The sequence below is a fragment of the Ambystoma mexicanum genome, chromosome 9 (genome assembly GCF_040938575.1).
Source record: "Ambystoma mexicanum isolate Mex_15411 chromosome 9, UKY_AmexF1_1, whole genome shotgun sequence".
Taxonomy (NCBI): Eukaryota; Metazoa; Chordata; class Amphibia; order Caudata; family Ambystomatidae; genus Ambystoma; species Ambystoma mexicanum.
Window position 1 is genome coordinate 1282168725 of NC_090931.1, and position 26803 is coordinate 1282195527.

General features: G+C 46.5%; 1 protein-coding gene across 1 annotated transcript in view; it reads left to right on the forward strand.

Annotated features, from left to right (window-relative positions):
• Window positions 1-26803, forward strand: part of HACD2 (3-hydroxyacyl-CoA dehydratase 2) — a 223937-nt gene that overhangs the window by 19139 nt on the left and 177995 nt on the right. The window contains exon 2 of the mRNA XM_069616614.1: window positions 10850-11047. Within this exon, the coding sequence (XP_069472715.1) occupies window positions 10923-11047 (125 nt within the window). The 5' untranslated portion in view covers window positions 10850-10922. The remainder of the gene's footprint in view (window positions 1-10849; window positions 11048-26803) is intronic.

A 26803-nucleotide genomic window follows, 5' to 3' on the forward strand; every position in this document is an offset into this window, starting at 1 on the left:
ACCAAGGGCGAATGTGGGAAACAGCCGTAGAGTGAGAAACGCCAGCCTGTGCGGAGGAGAGTTGCTCCCTTGCAGGAGGAGATGCAAGACATGCAGTCTGCGTGGTGGGTGGAGACTGAGGCAGCCCAAGGAGCACTGCTGCCTCAACAAAGGAGGAATACCCAACGAGCCAGGGACTACTGAGGAAGTAACCAGAACGGAAGTAATTCAGACCTACTGGCATCTTGGCCTGCCGATGCCCAGAGAAGGGCGAAGCAATGCGGAACAGCTGACCGTGCAGACCAGAGCAAAGTCAGTCACAGATCCGCATGGGCCAGAGAGACTGCCTCCATTACAGATCTGCGTCGCCATAGAGAAGGTATGTGGCAGCATGTGAGGTGCATCTGGAGGGTGCTGAGGCCACAACCAATCTCACGCTGGGTTGAAAATACGGATTCCCCAGGAGGGGGTGAGAGAACTGAGAAACAAAACCAGGCTGAGCAGGCTCATAGCCCACACATGACTAATGACCTGAATACCCCAGGAGAGGAAGCAATAGACCAAACCAGGCTGAGCAGGCCCGTAACCCACGCTTGGTTGAGAATACCAATAGTGCAGGAGGGGAGAGAAAAGAAAGAACCATAGGAGGACTAAGCAGACCTGTAGCTCGCTGTGGCTGCGAAACAGACTACCCCATGAGTGGGTGAAAAAAATGGAGAAATCAAACGGAGCAGAACAGACCTGAACCTTCACGAGGCACAGACTGTAAACCACCCAGGAGGAACAACACTTTTTGTTGTGAATACAAGCCTATCCAGGTCAAGAAGACACATCACAGGAAGAGACATGAGCCAGATATTTTAGACTAGACTACCTGACGTGGCCATTATCTGAATGAAAAGAACAGTTGAGACATTTTGTTTTTGTTGGAAGCACTTGACGAAAGCAAGAGCTGAAAGGGAGCATGAGACCTCTTTGGTGGGGGACGGGGACGGGGGACCGAGAACCAGCCACCACAAAATGGGGAGTAACCCTATATTAAGCTGGAGCTTCGATTCCATTCATTTCTTTTCATAGTGGTAGGGAAAATAGTAGGTTAGCATAGATTTGGACAGAGGACGGAGTTTATTTGAGACTTCCTGACGTCCACCCGTTGTTTTCTAGCATAGGGAATCCATCATAGAGATTGGGACTGGAGGAGGTTTACTTTAATAAAGCATCTGAATCGAACAGGTCCTCTTGTCCGTCTCCTATGTCTGATGTACCACATTTCTTTTAAAAAAAAGTTAGATCAGACACAGTTTTCATTTTATATTAAACACAATGTCGGGTAGTCTGAATTCTGGATGTTTTCTTAGCCATTGGCTCGGTTGATCAGTCTTGAGCTCAATAGCTGGCTCAAGCTGTTGTTGATGCCCATCCAGTACAGTCTTTCCCCTGAATCATTCTTTGATACTGCTGGGAATTTGAGCTTCAATTTTCAAAGGACCATGTAATTTATTCTCAATCTCTTCTTTAGTTTACTCAATGAATTTTGAATTCACTTCAGCAAAACACTGTTACTCTGTCACTTTGACGGAGGGTGTGTAAGCTTGGACTTTAGTTTCCTGTTTGCAATCATGGTTCACTTTGTCTTCCCAGCCTCAGAGGTCTGTAAGGAACCAGGAGTAAGATGCAGACACAGTCGTGTCATAGCAGTTGGTAAAGACTTTTATTAACCAAAGAAAAAGGGGGTTTGGAGAAAATACTATTCCACCCCCCCTGACGTTTCCCTGCCTCAACAAAACGAAATGGTGTTTGTGTCAGAATGTCCAAAGTAAAGTTCTGTCCTGTCCAAATCCTAACCTGACCCTTGCATGCTAAACTCCATATAAAGTGAAAAGGGAAATGTCTCTCAGCTGGTTACTCGCAGCTGTTTTCCAAAGTTCCAACATCAAGCTCCAAAGAAGGTGCAGAAAAAAAGTTCCACACACTCAGGAGTGGGGCTTCCCTTCCCCTGAGTTCCTTCAGGTATTGTAAAATTCACACTCAAGAGGTATGGGTCTTCCCTTGCTTTCTGCAATTCACAATCTCAATGGGTTTGACTCTTCCTTTTTGAGCTTTCGCAGATTCTTACAGTTCCATAATTCCGAGAAGCAGCTCCACTTCTCTTGGCTCTTTGATAACACCAGGAGGAAATTATTCACTGGTCACAATGTCTGTTCCGGGGGGGGGATTAGGGAGGAGGATTGACTCCATTCCTCTGGATCTCCACACACTCCAGAAAATGCAACAAATGTGAGAGTGAGTCTGTCAGTCGAAGTCTGGTACGCTCTCCTATTATGCTTTCAATGATTTGTATTAACACAATTGGGTGCGGGTCCCAGATTCTCGATCCGTATGCCTGGTATACTCCCCTGCCAGGGCTTTCTTTCGATGAACAGACTTCCCTTCTTTCTCATTGTTGAACAGTTCCACAATTTGATGTTTGCTTCCTTTTTATACATTGGGTCCTCGACCAGTTCTCATCTGCCTTTTGTTTCTCTCAACAAATGTCTCGGTCTTCCCAGCTCCCCTGTCGGGCTCACCCAGTTCATGATTTTTTTTTTTTTTTAACGGCACACGATATATGCCACAAAGAGCCCCGGCGTCCAACTTCCCTCTATGGGCTCACCGGCTTTACTCTGCAGCTTCTGTGTCCTTCGTGGTTTTTGTTTCTCAACCAGCAGTTTGCTCCCTTATCTGACGGGCTTCTTGTCGGCTCTCCGGTTCCCGTGATCTTCGACTTCCCTCAGCAGCTTTGTCCGCTCATGGCATTCACATGGTGAACTTCCCACTTCAGAGCTTCTTCTGGCGGTGCTTCCAGGAGCTAACTCATTCTACACTGCAGCTTGCTTCCATCAGGTTTCTCGACTCTAGAGTAGTGACGACTCCATCTTTCCTGATGCTTAGTCCTTTTGAATGTCCCAGAACCTATTGAATTCTCCCAACAACGAGAGCGCATATCTTGCTCCTCTGCCTCTGTAATCTTCATTGCTCTAGTCCTCCACCACCTTTGTTTTGTCTGAGGTTTTCTTATAAGGATATGACGGAACTTTGCTATTAGTCATGGATGTTCTTGACTAACATTATGTCATGGAGGATTGGGGAGTTACAGGGGTGTTGTCAGGCTCATAGGAGAAGGGGTGGGGGGTATACCATGTTCCATCTAGCGAATCCACTTCACTTCCATGAGGGTCCTCTCCCCTCATATGGCCCTCCCCCAGACAGCCCCAGGGTCTGTATTGCGTAGCTTCTGCCTTTCCCTGGTCGCATGAGGAGAGACTTTCCCCAAGGAGGTAGCAATGACCTTGCTAGATTCTTCCCAGGTTTTACAAAAAAATCATACCTTTTTGTTTCCACAATGCACTGATTCTTTATTTCACAATTTCTCAACACAACCTTGTTCTCAGTGGGATTTTGTAATGCAGACTTTAAGTTCACTGTGTAGTGTTGGACTGTTTCTCCATACAGCTGCTTCCTTGGATGAATTTGGAATGCAGACTTCAATTTATATGCTGCAGATTTTCTCGATCTTTGCTACGAAGAATGCAGACACTTCCCTGAAGGCTGGTTCCCTGTGTCACTGCTCCTATGCATCTGGATCAGTTCTGTTAGTTTTGCCGCCATCACAATTCCTCCTGACCATTCGCGCTCTGACTCTGCTTCTAGTCTTCCTGATTCTGTCCCCTGCTCTGGCCCTCATTCCAGATTGGCTGTGCGGGTGCATTCTTTGCTGCAACTGACCTCTGTCTGACTCCTTTAAGCGGTACTACTCCACAGATGGCAACACCTTTTTCCCCATCGCAGGCTCACTTACATGGCTCATATAAGGACTAGTCTTGCCTTCCCGCCTCTCTCATTTGCTTAGTTGGGTAGCTCCACATCGCAGTGCTTCTCATGGTGATGTTGCTTCTGCCCTTGCAGCTGCTTACAACTTCTATCTTGGACATAGGCCAGCGTTTCCTGATTGATTGATTTTTTATTTTTTTTTCTTCTCCCAACTTGAACATCACTCGTCTGCCTCTCCTCCACCCTCCCGTTGCTCACAGGTGTTTTGTGTATCCCGCACACAGCCTCAATCTGAATTCCCACGGTCCCTCCTCTGAATTTCCCATGAGTGGCGCCACACAATGAAAGGATTTGAAACAAAAACCTCTTGAAGGGGATGGCTCGCAGGTTCTGAGGGGATTTACCACATATACTTATTTATATCTGAACCTAGCTACCCCAATACACCACTATAGGTTTACATTATGTACAGTTGTCAATTTACCTTATGGCTACTAAGCAGAACATTGCCCGTTTCTATTCTTCCCAGCTGGCACATGGTGGCCAATTATCAGTATGCCCCATAAGACATCATTGGTAGTTTATATAATGCTCGCGTTCCACTTAATTGCCAGTATCTTTTGGATCCCAGGTCAAGACTGGTTTACAATATGTTTACTTAACCAATCATTGCCTGCACTTGACTGCCTTCTACAAGCAGGTTTAACTTTTCTTGTGGATGCAGGCACCTAATAGGCCAGTGCTTCTCCTGGTGATCTAGAGCCTCGGTGGACAGTAAGGCTGCAGCTCCTGCTGGACTCGGCAGTAAAAACTCGGACCCTCAGGCAATATCTGCTATTTTCTTGGAGGCTAGCCACGATGAGCTGAACTGCGTCTCCATACCATCCTGCAAGCAGACCGATCTGGATGGGGTATCTGACTGTACCTTTCTCTGGGAACTTTTTTGTGGCCAACATGTTACTTATATCAATATAGCAATTTCCCCATTTGCACTTGCCTTCGTGCTGGGTCAGTGTTTGGATCTTCACGTGTTGTAGCGCCAGTGGAATAAGTACATATGGATAGTGGCAGCACCTGTCTACAATCCCAGTCCACTCTCATTTTGACAAACCTAGGATAGTGTAAGTTTTCCCAATCCCACTGCATGCACAGATGTGCACTTTCTTTGCATGCAGCTTGAAAAACCCAGTGCACCCTCCATTTTAGCAATCCAAAGTTTGATTAACCTCTATTATATTTCTACTAAGACAACCTCAGTATAATCAGTGTGCACTATGTATTTCCAGTTTGAAAATCAGTGTACTGTTGCGTGATGAGTAAGGAGGTTGACTAGGTGTTATCATTTTGGCTATATATGGACTTTAATTCAAATAAAGAAAAAAACTTGCCTTTCTCGTATTTCTAGAGAGGTTTTCCCGACCTCAACACAGATTAACTCAGGTGCTCATCAGGATGCAAGTCCAAAACCAATATACCGTCTTCTGTCCAAACTGACTACTCTCTCCATGTCACTAAGAAATCAACCACAAAGGATTCAATAAACTTCTTGTCAAATTCACCAGGAGAATGGCTGCCTTCTACTGATGGAGCCATCCAGTCTAAAGCTGACTTAATAGCGGTCTCTTGCACCAGGGTCTGATTTTACCAAATAAACCTAGACGAGGAGAATGACTCCCTGCGACTGTTCCTTGATAGTCCTTTGTACAAGTCTCTTTACTTCTCACAAGGCTTGTTGCGAACAACAAAGTTAAGGCTTTATCAACTCTTAATATTGTTGGCACGTTGTTGACTTTTTTTATATCTTGACTATTGGGAAGATTATTCCTTGTGTTATCTTTCATGTGTGTTGGGTTTCCCACTGTGAGGAGGGAGTACACTCCTGAGGAATACTTGACCTTTTTGGCTCCTTGGACCCCACCTGGCTTTCCTGCAATTCCTGTTACCTGTAACTTCACTAGGGAGTGCTTCCCAGGTTCACAGGTCCCTGTTGGTTCTGCGCGTATTCCTGCTTTCCTCCTCTTTGGTCTGTGCTTCGCCAAGGAGCCGTTGATGCAGTGTTCTTGGCGTGTTTTGTGGAGCACACGGTCCACCTCGGAGAGGCCACACCACCGCTGGATCCTTTCTGCAATGAGTTGGGTTTGCTTCGGCTCACGAGGTTCCTTCAGCTTCTTCTTCTGAGACACTGTCTCTCAATACTTCGGGCAGCGCAGGTTTGAATTTCCCAGGCCCTGCAGGACGGACGCCCATTTCCCTCCCTGCACTTCCTGCTCCCCGGACACAGTCCTTCCTCGGTCTTTACTTTATATTGCTGGGACCACCCCAGCGCAGCATCAATGTTGGTCGTCCTTGCCTCTGAAATGACCTTCCTGCCTCCTGGAGGCCACCTCATCCCGCTACTGTGGTAATCCCTTCTACTGTTCTGTTTCTTTGGATCTTCCTTGTCAGTTCTATCTGGTCTTACAGGTGAGCTAATGGAGACTTCACAGGAACAAACAGTAGAAGTTTCAGTTTGAGAGGGAAAAGGAGTCAGTAGGGCCATGGCTTCTGGGCACATTCGTTTAGGGAAGTATTTCATGGGACGGGAGCCCTTATCTCCGGTAGGGCAGTCTCTCCTCATGAGGTCCTCCAGCTTTTTACCACCCCTAGGGGGGACTATTGGGTAGCAGCCTCACCTCTCTAGCCTCATAGTGAAGGGCTCCCCCCTGGGGAGAAGGGATGAGATCCTGTGACTCGTCGCAGTACCCACATTTGACATAGAGTATATTGCATTTGTTAATCCCAGTCAGCTCCCAGTTTGACAATTCCAACATACTCTGACTTGACAACGCAGTATGTCTCTAATTTGGCACACCCAATTGTGGTGTGATGGAGTAAGGAGGCTGATAAGATTATATCATTTTCGATATAGACTTTTATTCAAGAGAAAAGAAGAAACCTACTGCTCCCTATTTCTAGAGGGGTTGCCCCTAAATCAACACAGGACAACTGGTGCTCATCAGGATGCAAGTCAAAAGAAACCAAAATACTGTCCACTGTCCAAACTAACTACTCTATCCCTACCACTAACAAATAAACCAAGAAGAAAAGGGACTTAAGGAACGTCTAATCGAAGGTAAAATGGCTCCCTTCTATTGGTGAAAAGTCCAACCTTAGACTTCTCAACAGTCTCTTGCTCTATAGTCTGATTTACCAAATATGCTCAGATTAGGAGAATGACTCCCTTCTTCTGCTCTATTTGGAAAAGCTCTGGAGACTGTTCTTTATTCCTCCCAAGGGTGTGTGCACCACAGAGTTAAGACTTGATCAATTCTTTGTTTTATTACTGAAGCCTCATCAGGACCTTTTTTTTTATTTCTTGACCATTGAGGATATTACTCCTTAGCAGTTCTTTGGTGTCTTTCACATATACTGGTGTCAGTGAAAGATTTTGAAAAGGCCAACTGGTGTGGGACTCCACAAGACCTATCTGCTTGGTATTCTAGGACCCAACCTTTGACATAGGCTTGTACTGCACATGTTAGTAGAGTGACTGAGTAGTCGGGCGTATCTCAGAAGGGGTAATGTGAGCTGTAGAGTAGTACAATTAAATCAGTATGCACAAGGATCCAAGTAAAACACTTACAGACTTTAAAAGTTACATTAAAAATGTGTTTTATACATACACAAAGCAATTGATCACGTTTAAGCCAAGCAGCAACTAATAGTAAAATTCAGTGGCATTTCAAATAGTCATTTAAACTACAATAATGCAGGGGAGTAATTTATTTTTGTACTAAAACATTTCCAGCACACTGAGTGACTTCAATCAAGGTAAGTAATAGCACTGTTTGGTTCACCAGTACAATACTGAGTTTTTAGAGGGGGGAAAAAGTAGTTGATCATAGGATAACACACTTTAGCAACTATTACAATAGTCTTTTTTTTTCCCCCAGAGGGATGTAGAAGGCATGTTCCCCCAGCAATAAGAGTGAAATACAATTAAAACCCTTGTAGGGAACAAGCACTGCCCAGAGCCAATAGGGTACAGAATGGATGCCTTTAGGGAGCCAGGACAGCCAAAGTCAATGGGAAAGTTCAAGTTCTGATGCAGTCTTCTTAGAAAAAGTTAGTTGAATAGTCGGTAGTTCATTGATGGAAAAACACAGGAGCTCCAGTGAGCCACCTGATGCGCACAAGCTGTTAAGCCTACACAAGTGAATTGAGGATAACTCAACAGTAGATAAAGGAGCCCTTCCCAAGCTAGGAAGCACTAGTTTTGGCAAAAGGTGGTTAAACCCCAAGCCCACAATACCTGTCAATTGAAGCAGATGTCCAGCGGTTTTCCTTCTTGGTGCAGCGTGCAGACCCTTGTTCCTGGGCCGTGGCCGTGGTGACAAAAGGGAGGACGTCTGGCATGCTTCTGTGGCAGCACTCTCGAGAGTGACTCTGCAGCAATGTATTCCACATGATTTAGCGGCGCTTTGTGGTTTTGGCGCCTTTTCTTCAGCACCAAGAAGTGAACAGCTTGGTTGGATTTTCCTCAGTCCTGGACTCTGGACAAAGATTTCCTACTTGTGTAGATGCATAAGGGTGCCCACAAAGTTTTGCCCGTATTCGATCTTTGCAAGACTTAGCACTCAATGGTGGTTGCAGGTCCCCTGGTATTGGGCTTCTGTAGCCTAGGAAAGTTGGGGGATGCACCAAAATGAAGCAGGTCTTGAGGCTAGTTGGTCCCACCAGCCTAAGGAAGGAACACGTCCTTCACAGGCCTTCCCTGTCGAAACCAAAACTGGGTCAGCACAGTTGCAGGGCTTCACTGGTTTTGGAAGGTGCTGCTGGCGTCGCTCTGTGGATTTGGTGTTCCAGTGGTCGACTCTGCCTTCATTCCCTAAACTTTCGCCTTATATGCGTTATTTCCTTCACAGCCATAAGGCTGTCCCTCACAGGAGGGGCATCCTCCTGGACACCCTCCCACCCAGTTGGTACTGGTTTTGGTGAGGCATGCCTACAACAAAGGACAGTGAAGTTTCGGACTCCTCCCTCACTTCCTGTCTTCAGACACACTGGAGCCGGGGCGGATTTAGGGGCTGAAGCCCGCCAAAGGCAAAACACACAAAGGAGTCAAACCTGATCTAACTGACAGAGTAAAAGCCCAAAAAGAACTAACAAACAAGAAATGCTGATAAAAGAAGACCGGGGCCATTTTGGAAAGATGCTCACCCATGGGTGCTGCACTGCAGCCGAGAAATCAGCCTGCAAGTACTTGGCACAAAAGGTAGGTAAAAGTAACCACTGCCACCAGCCATTCAAGTAGGTTAGTGTAACAAAATGTTACATGTGGGATAAGGAGTTACTATGTAACCCTCAGCACTCCACATAGGGTGGTGTGCTGGATCCACAAAGGAAAAAGTTAAGTTATCGCACTGTTCTTTGGAATTGTAGTTCACACAAAAAAATGTATTTAACCATTTGGAGAATTCTTAAGGGTTCCTCAGTGGCACTGCACATGGGGTTCTGTGTGTCACTATAAGCCAAACGGTATAAGCCAAACTGATGCCTATGGAGTTTACCAGACTCCAGAAAAACAATAAGAACAAAATCCCAGTCAGAAAGAAATGCATGAGTGAGTAGAAAAAACCCTACTCAAGAGGTCAAAAAAACAAAAAGGTCCCAGATTCCAGCAAAGGGCTGCAGGGTGAGGGGCTCTCTAAGGTTAAAGGGAATTGTCAAAGAAACTGAAAATTCTCCATAACAGCCGGTCTTCCCTCCTGTGGCGAGGGAGTACAGACCAGAGGCACTCTTTGAGGTTTAGGGTTTTTGTCACCAATGGGATGAGGGAGGTTGCTCCCGAAGAATACTTGGCTGTTGGTCTCCAGAGTGTCACTACTGTGATAAGGCAGGTCCCTCTTGGGTAAATACTAGACTCTTTGGGCTCCCGGGACCCCACCCAGCATTCTCTCAACTCGTTTTACTGCATCTTCACTGGGGAGTACTACTGTTCTTCCCGGGGTCTTGTGTCGCTGTTGCTTCTGCATGCGTTCAGTGCGTCTGGTATGTTTTTCTCTGCTCTGCGCCTCCGTGGAGCCGCTGCGGTGGTCTCAGTATGTTTTATGGACCACTTGGTCAACCTTGGTGAGGCCATGACACTGCTGAGTTTTTCCTGCTTCTGCAGCAAGTCGGGTTCCCTCGACTTGCATAATTCCTTTCGGCCTCCTCTTGAGAGACCGACTGTCACTTGATACTTCATGCAGCCCAGTATGGATGCCTGCTTCCCTTGCTGCTCTTCCTGCTTCTGAGCACACTGTCTTTCCTGTCTTTACTTTATACTCCTGGGCCTGCCCAATGTTTGTTGTACAAGCCTTTGAGGTTGTCTTCATGCCTCCTACTGGCCACATTGTCCCAGTTCCTGAATAATCCCTTCTTCTGTATATTTCTTTGGTTCTTCTTCGTCTCAGTCCTATCTTATCGGGTAGATGCAATTGTAGAGACTTCACAATAACATACCGTAGTAGTTTCTGGTTGGGAGGGAGAAGTGGTCAAACAAGGGGTTAGTGAGGTCTTTCATAGGATGGGATTACTTATCCCCATGAGTCCATGGGGCTTGTAGGGTGACTATTGGGTTGCATCCTCACCTCTCTAGCCTCATAGGGAAGGCGACGAGATCCCTTAAATCGTCACACAATATACTTGCATGTTGATAAACAGTTTGTAAAACCCTGGTTTGACAGACATAAACGCTACTTTGTGAAATCTCAGCATAAGTTTGCAAAATTACTGTATATACACATTTTATCATCCAGGTTGCAGAATCCCAGTATTCCCCTATTTACTGTTAAACATTTTCAGTATATTGCTGGTTGCAAAATCTCTCTCGGGAAACATCATTCCAATGGCCATTTGGCTGGAACCTTCCATGTTGCTGACTGCATGTGATTGAGTAGTAAGGCAGATATAATGTGCCTTTCTTCAAATGCAACTGCATTGAGGATTTGCATGTTTTTCTTGTGCGGTGCAAACATTTTAACGTAATGTTCTCAAGTATTGATGACTTGTTTGTTTTTGTCAAACATTTGTTTTTCAGGTGAATTCTGTTTCCTTTGGCTGTGGCTAGAGAACCAGTGAAATAACTGGTCAAAGACTGTGGAGCAGGCCCAATGGCATCCCCTACGTGTGGAAGCAGCAGATCTGGGAACGATCATGGAGCTCCAAAGAGAAAAAGAGGACCAGGCGCTTTAGCTACAGCCTACTTGGTTATTTACAATGTAATCATGACAGCTGGGTATGTGTTCTGTTTTCCAATGTTTATTGGGTTGGGGTAATCCCATTATCTGTGTATAATCTGTTAGTCTTCGTAACATTAGTAGATTAAATGGTTTGGTGGTTTGGTGCAGGATTAGAGGGCTTGCAACTCTTGTCGCATGTTAGCCACATTTAAGTGTCTTCTTTGTAATTTGTTCAGTTGATCCTAGCTCATTGAAACTTTAGGAAAACTTCTAAGTGACCTATGCGTCAGAAGATCTGCCCGAGGTCTGACCCATTAGCCCCAGTCCTCGGTTATAAAAGTTTTCAGGCCAAAGAGTCATCCAATCCCATTTTAATTGCTGCCTTTGTCATGGACAAATGCTCAAAATGTGAGCATAAATGTGCCATCATTGCTGGGAGAGGGAATTCTCCTCACCACATTTACAACCTATACATTTAGCAGGTGGAGGAATGGAGAAATGGGAAGTTACCTCTTTGCGGATTTACTTTGGCTTTGTGTCACTTTTTGTATTTTGTTCTAAGGGAGAAAACCTAGATTGCTTGCTTACCTTTAAGAATCCTCAATATTGACATTTTGAAAAAAAAAATAAAATGAATGGTGGAATGGCCAGTTCATATAGATTGAGACTAGGTCAAAGATTGAGAATGGATGCAGGGCTCGCAAAATCTACTCGCCCATTTGCATAGTCAAGTAGATTTTATTAACTAAGAATGCCATTTGCATGGTACTTTACCTTCATGGTGAGTATGGGGATGTTTGACGCTTATTTGACTTTTTCTTCAAACAACCTTGTTTTCACTGAGTGGCAAATAAGTTTCACTGCGCGTGGTTGGCCTCTGGGTGGCTGCAATGCCCCAAATATGAACTGTTTTATCTTAGATGGTGACATGTACCATTTAGCAGAAAGCACAGGTAGTGTGTGTGTGTGTTTTTTTTTTTTTTTTTTTTTTTTTTTTTTTTGGTCACCCGTTCCTCATGGGGCAAGTGAATTTCTCAGGTTGAGTATGAAAATGAAGGCGCTTGACTTGCAGGGCCAATTGGATTTTAAAGAATTTGTAATGCCTCTGGCGTATTGACATTAAGCTCTTAATTTTTTTTTGTCTAATGTTGGAAAAGCCAAAGTTATTACTAAGTATATTGGCTTTACGATTTTTGTAACGAAAGAGTAGTTCAGCTTGCTGTTTCCCTGTTGAACATTCTTCCAATCAAACATTTGCCTAGCCCTTACATGACAATGTCTGGCAGACCCCGATTGGATAAGTACTCCTCACTCCATTCATACATCTAAAGCTGGTCCTCTGCCCTTCACAGCCCCATAGCAAAAAAGAAAAGAAAATAAAAGTGCAAATTATAATTTGATGGTTATGTAGTACTTGTAAGGCGAGACCAGCAGACAATAAAAACAATCCTTTAAGGAAAAAAAGCTTGGTGCAGCTTGTTGCAAGGAAAAGCCGATTTATTTTGAATACCAAAAGGAAAAAGGTGCTTGTCCCGTAGAACTGAACTGCCACAGAACTCTGTTAGTTAAAAGAAAACACAAGGTTTTAAGTAAAGAAATCTGCACACATGACATAGCAAATATAGTGTTCATCTCCCACACACATTGACTGTCACCTGTATACACACTACCAGTCCCCTATAGTCCCTTGACTGATTGGCCACATCCGAATCTACCACTGCCCTCTAACTGGTGGTGCCCCTAGTCTATCACCTTGGTTCTTGCTACGGGATTGGTGAGTTACCTGAAATGATACCCGCACCATTGGTCTGGTTATTCACATGCGCTCAGAGATCAATTTGGCCCTTTGAAACCAACGTGTGCTTCTCCTTTTTTTAAATTTTATTTTCTTTCATTTTTTTATTTTTTGTAAATTAGTTTTATTTAAACCTTATACAATGTAAAAAGAATCGGAAACAAAACTCAATCATTTGCAGAGGGATTCACAATACAGTAGATTACATAAATTACTCAAATTATTAAACATTCAGTACATTTGTTTAAAAAGAAAGACATTTCATTCTATAATATTTTTTGAAAGATATTGCACAATTCGTATTGGGAGCAATGTTGGGTCTGCACTGCAACATATACAACCATACTTAATCACTATTCAGATGTTCAGTGCAATGTATAAAACTAAAATATTCCTCTCAGACCACGGAGCACAGGGCACAATGTCATTAAGTGTTTTAATGATTCCATAGGGTCTTGACAAAACCTACATATTGCACTTTCTCGTTGGTCTCTTGGGTACAAAACCTCTCCACCTCTCCTGTATATAACATATTAAAACTAAATCTCATGAGGGCCACCAGGGGGCGCAGAGATGAGCGAACGCTCTTGCGTCGGTCCTCACCGTCGAGGCTGTAAAAGGGCTGAAGCCCCCTAGCAGCCCCCAGTGAGCAGACCCGACCCTCCCCAAATTGCGATTAGCCCCTGCTGATCCCTCTGGTGTAAGAACAGGGACCGGAGCCCCCATGGTAGAGAAGAAACTCTGTGGTGAAGGGGAAGCGGAACGCAGAGCAAACTCGTTCTGACTGGCAGTTCCATATGACCACGGCGGGGGACTGAGCCCGGTGGATAGCGTGCCCATTCCCCCGCCTGAACGGTACTCCGGAGCCCTCTTCAGGTACAGAAAAGGAGCCCCAGTGGAGGCAGAGAAACGCTGTGGCCAGGAGGCAGCTGACCGTGGAGAAAGTGTACACGGTCTTGCAGCTCAACGCAGAACCTGGCGCGGAGGGTGCTAAGCAGCAGACACTAAGTGAGGCAGCATTGAACCTAGCGGAGCTGCCCATGAGGGCGGGAGCTGCAGCCTGACTGCATTCCACCACCAGAGGTACCCAGGAGGGGGGTGCGAGGCGCAGTCCTCTTGGTGCCGCAACCTCCCAGATCCTGAGGGAGGCGGGTGCGGTAGCCCAACAAAAGGTTAGCGGGAAGGAGCCACAGCTGTTGGGGAGAGGTCACGGCTCATCCTCTGGTCCGCTTCATCTGCCGGAGCGGGAGAGAGGGGGCGAGTATTCGTTGATAGCCCGCTGGAGGTGCCCATCTCACCCTGAACCCCTGGGGCCTACCGCCACCAGGGGAACCATCCCCTCGGCCCGAGGGAAGTGCGTGAGCCCAGGAGGGTGTGCAGCGAAGACCCAGACACCAGCAACAGGGGAGTGGGGCATACGAACACAGCCCCTTCTGCAGGGAGAGAGCTTCTTTTCCCCTGGAAACGAGGCCCCTATCATAAAGTGAGGAACCATGCCCTGTCCCTCTTCAACCTAGGGGGCTCGCAGAAAGTGCAAGAGCGGCAATCTCCCTGGGCACGGGAGCCTGGGCATAGTGGTTGGGACCACACACGGCTTCTCGCAAGTGGCAAGTTGACTTTGAACTGGATGGAACTGGCTTGCTCCACTGATCCATTGCGGTGACCCCCTTTTTGTTGATGGTCCATGAATCCTGCAATGGGCATGGACACCCACCGCCATCAAAGTATCTGGTGACCCTGCCAGCAACCACCGAACCCCTGTTTCTGAAAACACCCAGAGAGCTCCCCCTGGGGGAAGCAAGGGGTGTATGCTCATTACACGGCCAGACTCCAGCTCGAACCCTGGGAGGGTCTCCCAGTGGTGCTCGCCCATGAGTTGATCCGATGTACTTCAACAGTTTTGGTGCGACCAGACCGTAACCACGGCACCAACAACTTTGCCAACTTCATCGATAGCAGGCGCAGATGAGGCACAATCAGTGAGCAAGGGCATGGCGCCCCTATCGGATGAAATTAGGTGCTTCAGAGCGGATATTGGGAAGAGGCTTAAAGCACTGGACAAAAAAAATGGACGGTATGGATGAACGCATCTGGGATCTGGAGGCTAACCGAATGTCCGTAGATCTCTTGGAGACCCAAATCGATATGAGCCTCTCGGAGCTGGAGAGGCAGGAAGAAAAGTGTGCCCTTAAAATGATCTAGAAAATCGGGAGCGCTGCAGTAACCTGAGGTTCCTTGGCTTCCCGGAATGCGAAGGCGAGACGCAGTGGTCAGTAAGCTATTTGACAAGTGAAATACTATTGAGGCAAGGTTCCATTACTTTGACAAGAAGGCAAAGATTTCGGAGTTGGCTAGAAAGAGGGGCCCGATAGTTATGTGTGTGTCCCCCTTCTATCTATCAATCAAGATCTTTGAGCATTCACCCTGAATAGAAAAATGTTGTGTGGCCCCCTAACAAAGAGGCTCCAGAAGAAAGGGATCCATTACAGGTGGGGCTTTCCCTTCTCACTCTCCTTCGAATATGAGGGATACAAGTTTAACCTTGTTACGGAAGATGACATCGAGTGTGCGACACATGAGCTTCTGGGAGATGCCGCCCAAAACGCGGGCAACTCAGGAATCCATGGGAGGGAGCCGACTGAATCCCAGAAAGTAGACCGCTCTGTCGAGACTCCGCGGCAACAGGAAGTTTAGAAAGCTGACCCCGCCATCCCCAACAGTTCCCAACGGAGGAAAACATGGGGACCCAGTGCACTGCAAGCCTCCCGGTTCCTGTGAAGATCTGTGATTTGGTCCGAGGCGGGGGCTGGCCTGGTAGCTCGCCATGGCCCAGTTGAACGTGGCTACGTGGGCCGGTTTTGATTTATAGCCTGTTAGATGCCCAAGCCGGTGCTCCTGTAACAGGCTCTTGCCCCGGGAGATGTTTTGTACACCGGTCGAGGTGGCTGTATGGTTCATAGTGTGATGTTTTGGGGGGGTGGTTATGTTTTGGTTCCTAGTTTTGCTGGGCTAAATGGGGGTGGGGGGGTTACCTCCAGAGGCGGTATTTGGGTTCAAACTAAGCCCGGGGTGGTAGGGACTGGTGTCCTGGCCCAGCTGCAACTCTTACGTCACAGGCAGTCCAGGTGCTCAAGAGGTGGGGAGGGTATATGGTGGGGGTTTGTTAATTACATTGGTTCTTTTCTTACAAGCTACCAAGCTCCATTCCAGCCCACAGGGGGACAGGCCTGTGGTCACAGTCTGAGCTTGCCAATCCCTAGATGGGGGCGCACATACTGCATTTCACACAGGTGGGCTCATAAGACTGTTGCACCCCCCCATCCCCGGGTCCCTCTGAGGTATGTCTCGAAACGAGCACCGGCGCTAGGTTCACTAAACGTACAAGGTTTGAACTCCCCACACAAGATCCCTAGTGGTCGGGGAATTCGATCGGCTAAAATGTCATGGTTCTGCAAGAGACCCACTGTGTGTGGGGAAGGGAGCCGGCCATGAGAGCCAGATCAATACAAGAGTTATTTCATTCGTCGGGCCCATAAGAAAAAAAGTTGCATTTGTGGTATCCAGAGGGGCACAATTCACAACAGCACCACGTAACGACTCAGAGGTTCGCTACTAGATGGGCAAGGCGGAGATTAGTGGAGCTAATTGTCCGAATGAATTGGGGAAGGGGTTAGAACCAAAATAACGTCCTTTGCTGAGGGTGCCCGGATAGCGGGTGTGGATTTTAATATGGTCTTGCAGCCTGAGAGTGATAGAAAAAGCGAGGGCCCCTACTCGGAAACACCGGTGCAGCGAAGGATAGCTGCCTGCTTCCGAAAGGTCAACAATGACCTGGGGCTGTTGGACATGCACACGAGAGTGCAGGGGCGCCCCCTTATTCACATACTTTTCCAAAGTTCACGCCACGTTTTCGAGAATAGATTATATTCTGGTCGACTCCTCCATGCTGGAGCGAGTAGCTGAGTTTACGGTGGAAACTGCCCTGTGGTCAGACCACAACTTAGTGAGTCCTAATGAGTGTCCCCCCGAAAACCCAAAACAAGGTGGTCATGCAATGAATTACTGCTACGGGATAAAGTGCTATTGCAGGCGCTCCTCTGTGACATTATGGGGAAGTTGGTATAGAGGGGGTCTGGGAGGCTGCTTTTAAGTCTATGATAAGGTGGACCCTCATTGGCATGGGAGTGAGGAGAAAAAGGCAGAGGGCGAATGAGGAGAAGCTCCTCGGGGAGAAAATTGAGGCCATCCATCCGGGGATAGAGGGAGGGGGGTTTTAAGTCCCAAATGTTCCCGGGCAGATGGACTGAACTTCAACAACACAAAGAGAAATTATATGCACTGCTGGTCCAGTCAAATAGACTGGAAACTAGCCTTCTTGTAACAGAAGTACATGGAAAAAGGAGAAAAGGCAGACCAGATCTTAGCATGGAGGTTGAAGGACCTTACGAACAGCTGTAGAGTAGATGCCCTGTCCTCTGCCGAAGGCTCGCAACTTCTCGAAAGACTCGCCAGCGGAGAAATTCCGCCGGTTCTATGAGTGCCTTTACACCTCAGAATATAAATGACGTGGTCGACGTTGACTTGTTTCCTTGATTCCCTCCTGATCCCGCGCCTCCTGACGGAAAAGGCCGATCCCATAGCGCCCATCACTCCCCAGGAAATAATAGATGCCATTAGTGGAATGAAAGGGGCACCACTCCCGGGGACGATGGTTTTACGATCTAATTCTATAAGGTATTCTGCTCCACCCTGGCACCTTTCCAGGGCCAAATTAAATAGCTTGGCCTTGAAACGGGCTCCCTTAACCAGTCTGTTAGCAGCCCTAATTGTAGTCCTACCAAAATAAGGGAAAGACCCTGCTCTGTGCTCATCCTACAGGCCCATCTCCCTCCTGAATACTGACGTGAAAATTCTGGCAACACTCCTAGCCAATAGGTTGGCTCAGCAGTTGCCATTGTTGGTTCATGGCCATCAGGTAGGGTTCGTTCTGGGCAGACAGGGAGCGGATAATAGAAGGAAGACCATAGACTCAATGTCTGAGACCACACGCAGAGACCTAGGGGCTCACCTTGTATCCATAGATACGGAAAAGGCATTCAACCGGGTTGAATGGCAGTACATAGTTTTGCAGAGGATGGAGCTAGGAGAACAATGCAGAGTGGATTGCAACTCTATAACAGCCGAACGGCGAGAGTGGCAGTCAATGGCATTGTTTCATCCCCCTTTGGGAGCCCTTGGCGATCACCATTAGGTTGGACCAGGGGATTGTGGGAATCCAATGCGGGAAACTGGACTTTAAATTGTCGTTTGCCGATGACATTCTTTGCTACCCAACTAATCTGGTGGAATCTCGCCCACGCCTCCTGGATCAGATACAAACAGTTGGCGGATTCTCGGGCCTGAAAATAAATCTCTCCAAGTCCAGCGTGATGCCCATGGGAGGAGATGACTGGGGTACCGCTGGTAGTAAAACAGGTGGAATGAGAGTCGAGTGTAAGGCCTTCCCGTACCTGGGAATTCATCTCCCTAGGGACCTGGGATCATTGTTTGACCTCAACTACACTCCAATCCTTGAGAAAATTAAAGCAGATCTGTGAAGCTGGGGCCCTCTTACCCTCTCCTGGTTTGGCCGAATGGTATCTGTAATAATTAACATCCTCCCCTGTCTCGTATCTTTTCACGGCTCTCCTCACCACCCTACCAGACTCCTCCTTCGTGACGCTCAAAGGCAAAGTGCAACACTTTACCTGGAAACGGAAAAGGCAGAGTTAAATATCCAACCTTGACTCTCCCTAGGGATCTGAGGAGCTTTGGCCTTCCAGACTTTAAATTCTATTACAGTGTAGCACAGCTCCCGGTAATGAGGGATGACATGGGTACCTATTGGACATGCATAGAGGACGCCCACACTCACCCCTAGAAAGTGAGAGACCTTTTATGGTTGCCTCCCAGGGGAATCCCCACCCGCATGTTAGATCCCACTTCACATTGGCAGACCTCTGGAAGTTATGGACACTTAAGGCAAATGCTCATTTCCTCCTAGCCCTCGCCCCTGAGCTTGTTGTGGCCCCCGCCCCCTGGATCTGGGTAACATAGGGCTTTGTAACACTGTGATGGTCAGATATGGAACTTGAGAGAGCCGCTCGGTTGTTTAGGGAGAGTAGCTTTATTTAATACGAGACCTTAGCTGAGGCCATGGGCACGTCCCCGCTGTCGATCTTTGAAAACCTCTGTGTGAAGGGCATCTTGACGGACCTCAGGTGGTGTAAGAAGCTCCCGCCTCCTCAACCCCTTTGAGAAAATAATTGCAGAGTTCCACAAAAGGAAGGGAGCACTGTCCAGAATTTACAGATCCTGGTCACAGTGGATCTGGAGGGGAGACTGAATTTTAAAAGGTTTTGGCCGGAAAGGGTGGGCGCGGAGATGGAAGACGCAACCTTGGGTACAGTCTGTAAATTAATGCTGGCTGGGTCTCTATATGGCGACGATGGAAAACGACTTTAAAATTCGACCTGCCCCCGGAAAGGCAAGACTTTGTAAAATGTTTGTGGGAGTCTCTCCTCTCTGCCCCGGGGGATGTGGGCAACATGGAACATGGTACCATATGTGGTGGCAGTGCCCAACCAATCAAATTTGGCAGAACTGAGCTGGAATAGGGACATGGTAGGTGTCTCCCTGAATTTGCACCCCCATTGAATTCTTGCTGGGCGTTCCATTCCCTGAATCTGAAACATCTAGTTTCTCAAGAGTTGTGGAAGCCATGTTAAAAGCCGGAAGGTTTGCCCTGGCTCAGAAATGGAAACAAACGTCTGCTCCGACCGGAAAGGAGTGTAGTGGCTCTCTAAGCTCTGGCCTATTTTTTACATATGAAAAACTTTCAGTGATTGTTAATGATGAGATGGACAGCTTTCTGTTGGAGTGGAGTGTGGTACTGTTAAAAAAAGGTTGTGAGGCCCTGAAACTGTGATCATGTCTGCCTCTAGGTTTGTGTTACTCCCGAGGTCTAAGGGGGGAGGGTCTCGAGAAATGTGTAGTCCCCGTGCATATAACCCACCTGGCCAGTTAGTACTTGAAGGCTTGGTTTCAATTTCACTTATGTGCATGTCCCTGTCAGATGGTTGGTGTTGGTAGCTATAGCGCGGGGGAGGGAAAGAGAGGGAGGTTGGGGTAAAAATGTTGGGTGACTTTGGTGTGTTCAATTGAATTACAATGTATTGTTGAATGACAAATCAATAAAAATTAAAGTGGAAAAAAAAATCTCATAAGTTTCACTAAAGCATCTGTCTGGACATTTTTGTAAGTAAGGCAGAAGATTCCCCCTCTTTTTGGAATCTAGACTAATATCTTTTTTTAGTCTATAGTTTGTTCTTTCATCACACGTAAAAGCCCAGTCTCAGTGTAACCTTTTTTTTCTTTTTGCCTAAACAGGATTGAATAACATTTCAAAATATAATATTTTGTCATTATTTGCTGGTATTGTTGGAAATATGTATGAAATATCTTTCCTGTCCTTTTTCTCTAATGGGCTCCCATTATATAGAGTACAGTGAGTCTTGAGAGTGTACCATTTAGTTTTCGAAGCAGTGACATTTTCAATTGGATTAACGAGGACAGATAATTGAGTCCCAATTCCCAACAGAGAATAGAGAGTGGTACACTTGTTGGAATATGTCATTCCTTCAAGTTTATTCAATTCCATTTTTTTCCCATTGGCTGAATATCTCTAGCCCGTATATTAGAGATGCACAACTTTAGCTGTATAAAATGATCACAAGAAAGTGTGAAGCAACAGGATTTCTTTTGAATACATTTCATTTGGCCAGCATATTGATTACCTATCCATTACCTGCCCATAATGCTAATTCTCCTGTCTTGTGTTCCTTTTGGTCTTAATAAGGTAAATCCCAGATATTTTATCCTTGCGGTTGTGCTAATTGATATGGAGACCAAATACCACCTAAATTCTGTTTGTTTAGATTTATTTCCATTGAAACATAGAATGCTGGACTTGGTTGGGTATATAGCAAGACTGTTTGTTTTGACATATTCTGATAAACAGTTGAGTAGCTTTTCAGGCCTATCCGTGTCCTGTCTAAGAGCAACAGATCATCCCCAACCCAAAACCAATGCTCACCACTTATTTGTGGTGCAATAAAAGATGCTTCTCCAAGAGATTTCCCTACATCAGACAGTATACGTTGAAAAGGCATGCGGCTAAAATATACACCCTTGTCTCACTCCTCAGTGAGTTTCTATTGGCCTAGACACCTCCCCATTAGCTCCAAGTCGAACTCTCACACCGTATTGCTATGTAGAAGTATCAAAATGTCCAGCAGATGTGTTAGAATGCCCCACGCTAATAGCTTCGAGCATACCCTTATTCTGTCGACCTTATCACAGGCAAGACTTAGATTGATGCTGGCCACATACAGAGGGGACTTCCTTCTTGCACGCTTCATCAATCATAGTCTGGACAAAAAGATCACTTGCCTCGGTTCCTGTTCTCCCCCCCCCCCCTAAAGCCTGTTTTGAAATATTATTAATCTATTTGTAGAGGAAATCCATTCCTCCAGACAACTCGGGACACTGTGCAAATATTTTGCTCTCTACATCGAGGAGAGCAATATGGTGATAGGTTGCTGGATTCATGCAATCGCCTTTTTTGAATATCGGCGCAACCGATGTATGCCAAGTGGAGGGGAAGACCTTACTAGCCAAAATGTCTTGCAACAGCATGTGTAATACTCTGGCCCACATATCTGGTTGTTTTTGCAACAAAAGGTTACATAGCCCATTGGGACCAGGTGTGTGAAAATTCGAACCAGACTTTGATTTCCACTAGACTTGCAATTAAAATGTCTAGGGTTTATGGATCAATGAGATTTGGGTTTATGATTTTATTACCCACCTTTTTGTACAATTCATCAAAGGGCCTACACCATATTTCTTCTGAAACAGGATTCATGTTTTCAAGGGATTCTGATCCTGCGTGAGTTTGACATCCCAAAAATGTCTATTTTTCTGCACAACTTATCCTATGGTTCTTAATCCAATTTACGATAGAACTGTCTCTTTCCGAATCTGTTCAAATGTCTCCTCTTTATTACGGGAGAGAAGTCTCACATTTTTCCTTTTTGGTGTAAACGTTTGGGCGAATTGAGCCCTTCCTGATAAGTTTATTGCCTATATGAGTGGAGGCTTTTTCTTTCATGAAAGTGCAGAAATGTTCAGCTGATGGGCCTTTTACTTTTTGGGGATAGTTTGTAGTATGCCAGAAATTCTCAACAAGTCGATTTAAAGTTTGCAGGGCTCTTCTCATTCCATGTAACTAAATTATTTTTCTGGTTAGCAATGATATTTTTACAGCATGTTATTTTGGATTCCCTGAGGATTAAATTTAAGTGAAGTGTGACTAGATCATGATCACTGTAAGGGTGATCTATAACATCGAACCGTGTAGAGATGGAGAACACATTTTTTAAAAATAATAACCTAATCAAGCCATGAGGTTTGACTGTCTCTATGCCAAGTGGGGTGGGCAGGGATACGTCCAATCAATTGTCCGTTAGCAACTAATAGTCCCCATTCTTCCCAAAAGTCTCTCCATTGAGAACCTTATTCAATTAATAGTATGGTATGCGGGCTGGTGAGATCTTTCCTTTTCCCCAGATCTGTGCCCTCTGGGAAGCAATGAGCATTCAGATCTCCTACCATGATATCGGAAACTGGAAAGGTTTCTTTATAGTTCACAAGAATTGTCTCTATAGAACTGATCATGGCTGCGAGTTTGCAATGGGCCGGGTGCCACTAGACGTTCAACAGGAGAATATGGGATACTGGTTCCTCCAGAAGTAATTCTAATTTTACTGCTAGTACACCTCTGCCTTCATCTGAAAGCGCACTTGCAATTTTTTCATGACCATTCTTGATCAGTGCATAGACCACCTGAGGGTCGTCCACCATTAGTCCTAGTTGTTGCCTGATGGAAAATCACATGCCCATCCCATAAAACATTTTGTATGGCACAAGTCCCTTTGAAACACAATATGGAGTTGTCCTTTTAGCATTGAAATGAAATTTTATTTATATCGCGCTCATACACAAGTTTTTCAGAGCGTGACTGGGCAAAGGGAGGGGAACAGGGGAGAGAACAAAAACAGTCTTACTAGGCCCAGTGACCTAAAGAGCGCGTAAGTGCATGGGAAAGGGGCAAAGTGCATGGAATAAATAGTAGTAAGTAAAAAATAAATAAAGGCGATAAGCAGTGGTAGTGCAGCCAGCAAATGGTAAAGTGCTTAGTCAGATAGGGTGTATCTGAAAAGTGCAGAAGAAAAGTGGGTGGGGGACATTGAGCATGTTGTTTTCAATGATATGGCATTTATAATGCACCTATACACAAGTGTTTCAAGGTGCGGCAAGGCGAGGGAGGGGAAATGGAGGGAGGACAAAAAAACAATCTTACTAGTCCCAGTGACATTCAGATGGCTAAAGTGCAAGGGAAAGGGGAGGGGAGTGGAGAAGTCGGGGGAGGGGGGTTGGAGGATGGAGAAGTTAAGGACAAAGGAAAAACGGTAACAAGTAGTGCAGCCAACAGGTGACAAGTGGAGGTGCAAACAACTTGTATCTAATAAGTGCAGGAGAAGGGACTGTAAGGTTACAGATACAGACCACAAGTGCAGGGGGTGCCAAGAGGCAGTGCGGATTTGCAGCTGGACAGGCGGGGAATTCAGAAGGTGGCCAGGTGACTAATGCGTGAATCAAACAGGAGATCAGCAGGGGAAAAGAAGGGAGAAGGCAGAAGCAAAGAGGAAAGTCTTGAGGTGTTTCCGGAACCGGAGATGGTTCTGCTCAAGTTTCAGGGAGGCTGTTCCAGAGGGAGGTTCCAGCCGAAGAAAGAGATCTGCCCCCAACTCGTTGCTTGGTGAAGCGAATGACCCTCAAGAAGTTGGAGGAGCAGAGGGCCTGAGTAGGAAGATTTCTCGGTAGAGAGATTTGGAGGTATTGCGGTCCTCGGCCCCAGAAAGCCTTGTGGACAATGCAAAGGGTCTTGAACTTGATCCTTGCTGCCACTGGGAGCCAATGAAGAGATTTCAGTGTTGGAGAGATACGATCCCTAGGCTTGAGGCCAAGTACCAGTCTCGCAGTCCTGTTTTGGATGAGTTGTAGAGGCAGGTAGATTTGGAACGAGGCTGTTGCAGTAGTTCAGCCTAGAGACTACCATAGCTCTGGAGACGGTGAGCTTCTTGGGGAAAGTGAGAAAATGAAGAATATCTCTGAGGAGGTGCAGCTGGTAGTTTGACTTCTTAGAGACGTCGGAGATGTGAGAAGAGGAGAGGGTGGACTTGAAGATGACCCTGAGGTTCTTGGCCTCACAGGTAGGAGCAGGAAGTGGGCCCAGGGTAGGTGGCCAGAGTGAGAGGAAAGGAGGGAGCAGGTAATCCAGTGAGGAGGATCACCATCTTACTGGCATTAAGGCACAGATCATTGGCAGCACACCACTCCTGGATTGCGGACAGATAATCCGGGATGAGAGAGGAGAGGTGCCCGAGGGGAGCCTGAAAGAGAGCTTTGTCGTCCGCATATGACTGGAAGTTGGAGCAGAGAGCAACTATGCAGTGGGCAATTGGCCGAGGAGAAAGATTAGACCCCTGGGGAACACCACAGGTAGAGGGGGGGGGGGGGGGGGAGAGAGATAAGAGAGAAAGCACCCAACTTGAACCTAGGAGGGTCGGTCAGAGAAAGGTGGTCAGCCAGGTCTGGGCCTGATCAGAGATACCTAGGTTATCACGGAGCCAGTTGAGCAGGATGGCATGGTTAACCGTATCAAAAGCAGAAGAGAGATTGAGGAGGAGAAGGTCAGAAGGGTGGTTAGTGTTGAGAGCAGGTCTTCACAGATGTTAGGAGAGCAGTTTCTGTGCTTCTGGGCGTTCTGAAGCTAGACTGATTGTCATGGAGACGACCAACAGATTCAGCGTGAAGGTTAAACTGGGAGATGGCCATCTTTTCCAAGAGTTTGCCCAGAAAAGGAGTAATGGGAGATTGGGCGATAGTTAGGGATTGGCTGAGGGTTTCTTAAGAGGGTGCACAAGGGAATGAATCTGGGGAAGGGAAGGTTCCAGTGGCGAAAGATTGGTTGCAGAAGTCAGCCAAGGCTGCAGTGAGGGTGTCAATGTGGTCCTTGATGGTTTTGGATGAACAGGGAAGAACCTGTTTTGAGACTTTCATAGATCAGATTTGTCTAGAGATTTCATCAGGGGTGAACAAAGGAAAGGAAGAGAAGGGAGCAGGAGAGGCAGCCACAAGAAGGCAGAGATGGTGGACAGGATGTCCTGTGTTTGAGGTGAAATGTGAGGCCAAGGCCATGCAGAGGGCCTGGGAGGGAACAGGAGATGTAGAGACTGCAGCAGGGTTGGCCAGCTACTTGCAGATTTTAGAGAGTTCAGCCGAGTTAGATGCTGCAGATACGTGGGCTTGGATGTGTGATCTCTTCTTAGTGTGGACAGAGTCGGTACTGCCTTCAGAGCAGGCGGTGGGCCAGTTTGTCAGAGGGTGCACATGATACCCTCCATTTCCTCTCAGCCACCCTGCACTTGCATTTAAGGATGATGAGGTCTGAGTCGTGCCAAGAGTTGCACTTGGCTTTAGGCTTCAAACGAATCCTCATGACAGGGGTAACTAGATGGAGACGGGGCCGGTCTTAAACCAGATTGCACCCCAGGCGGGAAGCATCCTTGGCGGCCCCCAATCCCTCATTCAGCAGAATGCGCCCTTTCTCCCCCGACTGGCTCACGTCACTCCCAAACTACACCTCTGTTGTGTGACAAAACCCCTCCTCAATATGAATAAATAATTGCAATATAAATGAAGCTAGTTTCATTACATTGTAATTCAAGTACTTTACAGAAGAATTCTAATGTGAAAACACAGCTGTTGCTTCCCAAGTAAATGGTTTGTCTGTCACCTGCTCTTAGGGAAGCAGTTTCAAACTGTCCGTACTGGCACACTGCAGTGTGACCAGCCTGCAGGGGCCTGAGGGACCACTGGCCCTGTGTTGCAGCTAGGTGTTCTGTTCATACCACCTCACATGTATTTCACAAGGGGCAATACTAGACTAACCATATGAATAATTTTCTGATAGTAGGTTATCATTCCAAGATGTGACAGATGGAAATGTGAGGAGAACGTGGTTTTACTTTGTTTCAGGAGGCGACAACAACTCCAGGCATCTCCCAATAGACAAACCAAGCTGCTGCACAAATTGTGAAAATTCTAAATGGCCCAGAAAACAGAGGCACTTTGACAGCACTCGGGGTCTGCGGTGCTAGGCAAACCAACCAAAACAAGTCGGTTCCCAAAATCTTCCGGAGAGTGGCATATTATATCGATGAGTATAACCTGGCTGGCAGTACATGTTTCAAACTTTAGTCTGCATGCCGTGCTCGATCTCCAGGTGCTTGGAATTCCCACCTCCCCCTTGAGCTGGCAGCCCTTCATTGCCAACAAACGCCCATTACTTAATACAGGTCATACATAAAGTAAGAAATCGCCATCTTAAGACAACTGAGCATGCTAGAACGAGTGCAACTAGCATTAAAATAGATGTGATAACAGACATGGACATCATAATGACAAACTATACAATGACGCCAACCGATTTTAGCTGCTCCCATCATGCCTAGTATAAAGCTTATTAAACGTAGCCCCTATACGCAAGACGATATCACCACTGCCACTATATGCCAAGTAAACCTCATCAAAAGAATGCAAGTAAGTAGAGGTCTTGCACGCATCACATTTTCATAGTTCGACAACATCTTCAGTTCAGTGACCTAGGCCACCTGGGCGCCTAAAAAGGTGGCTAACCTCTGGATCTTTCCCGGAGACTCAGGAATTTTAACCACTTCTCCAGATCTCCGGGAAAGACCCTGGAATCTCAGGAAATTTGGTGGGGGTCAGCTTTCACTGATTTCACTGATTACTTTTTTTTGTTTGTTTTGTAATGTTATGCTTGCAGGAC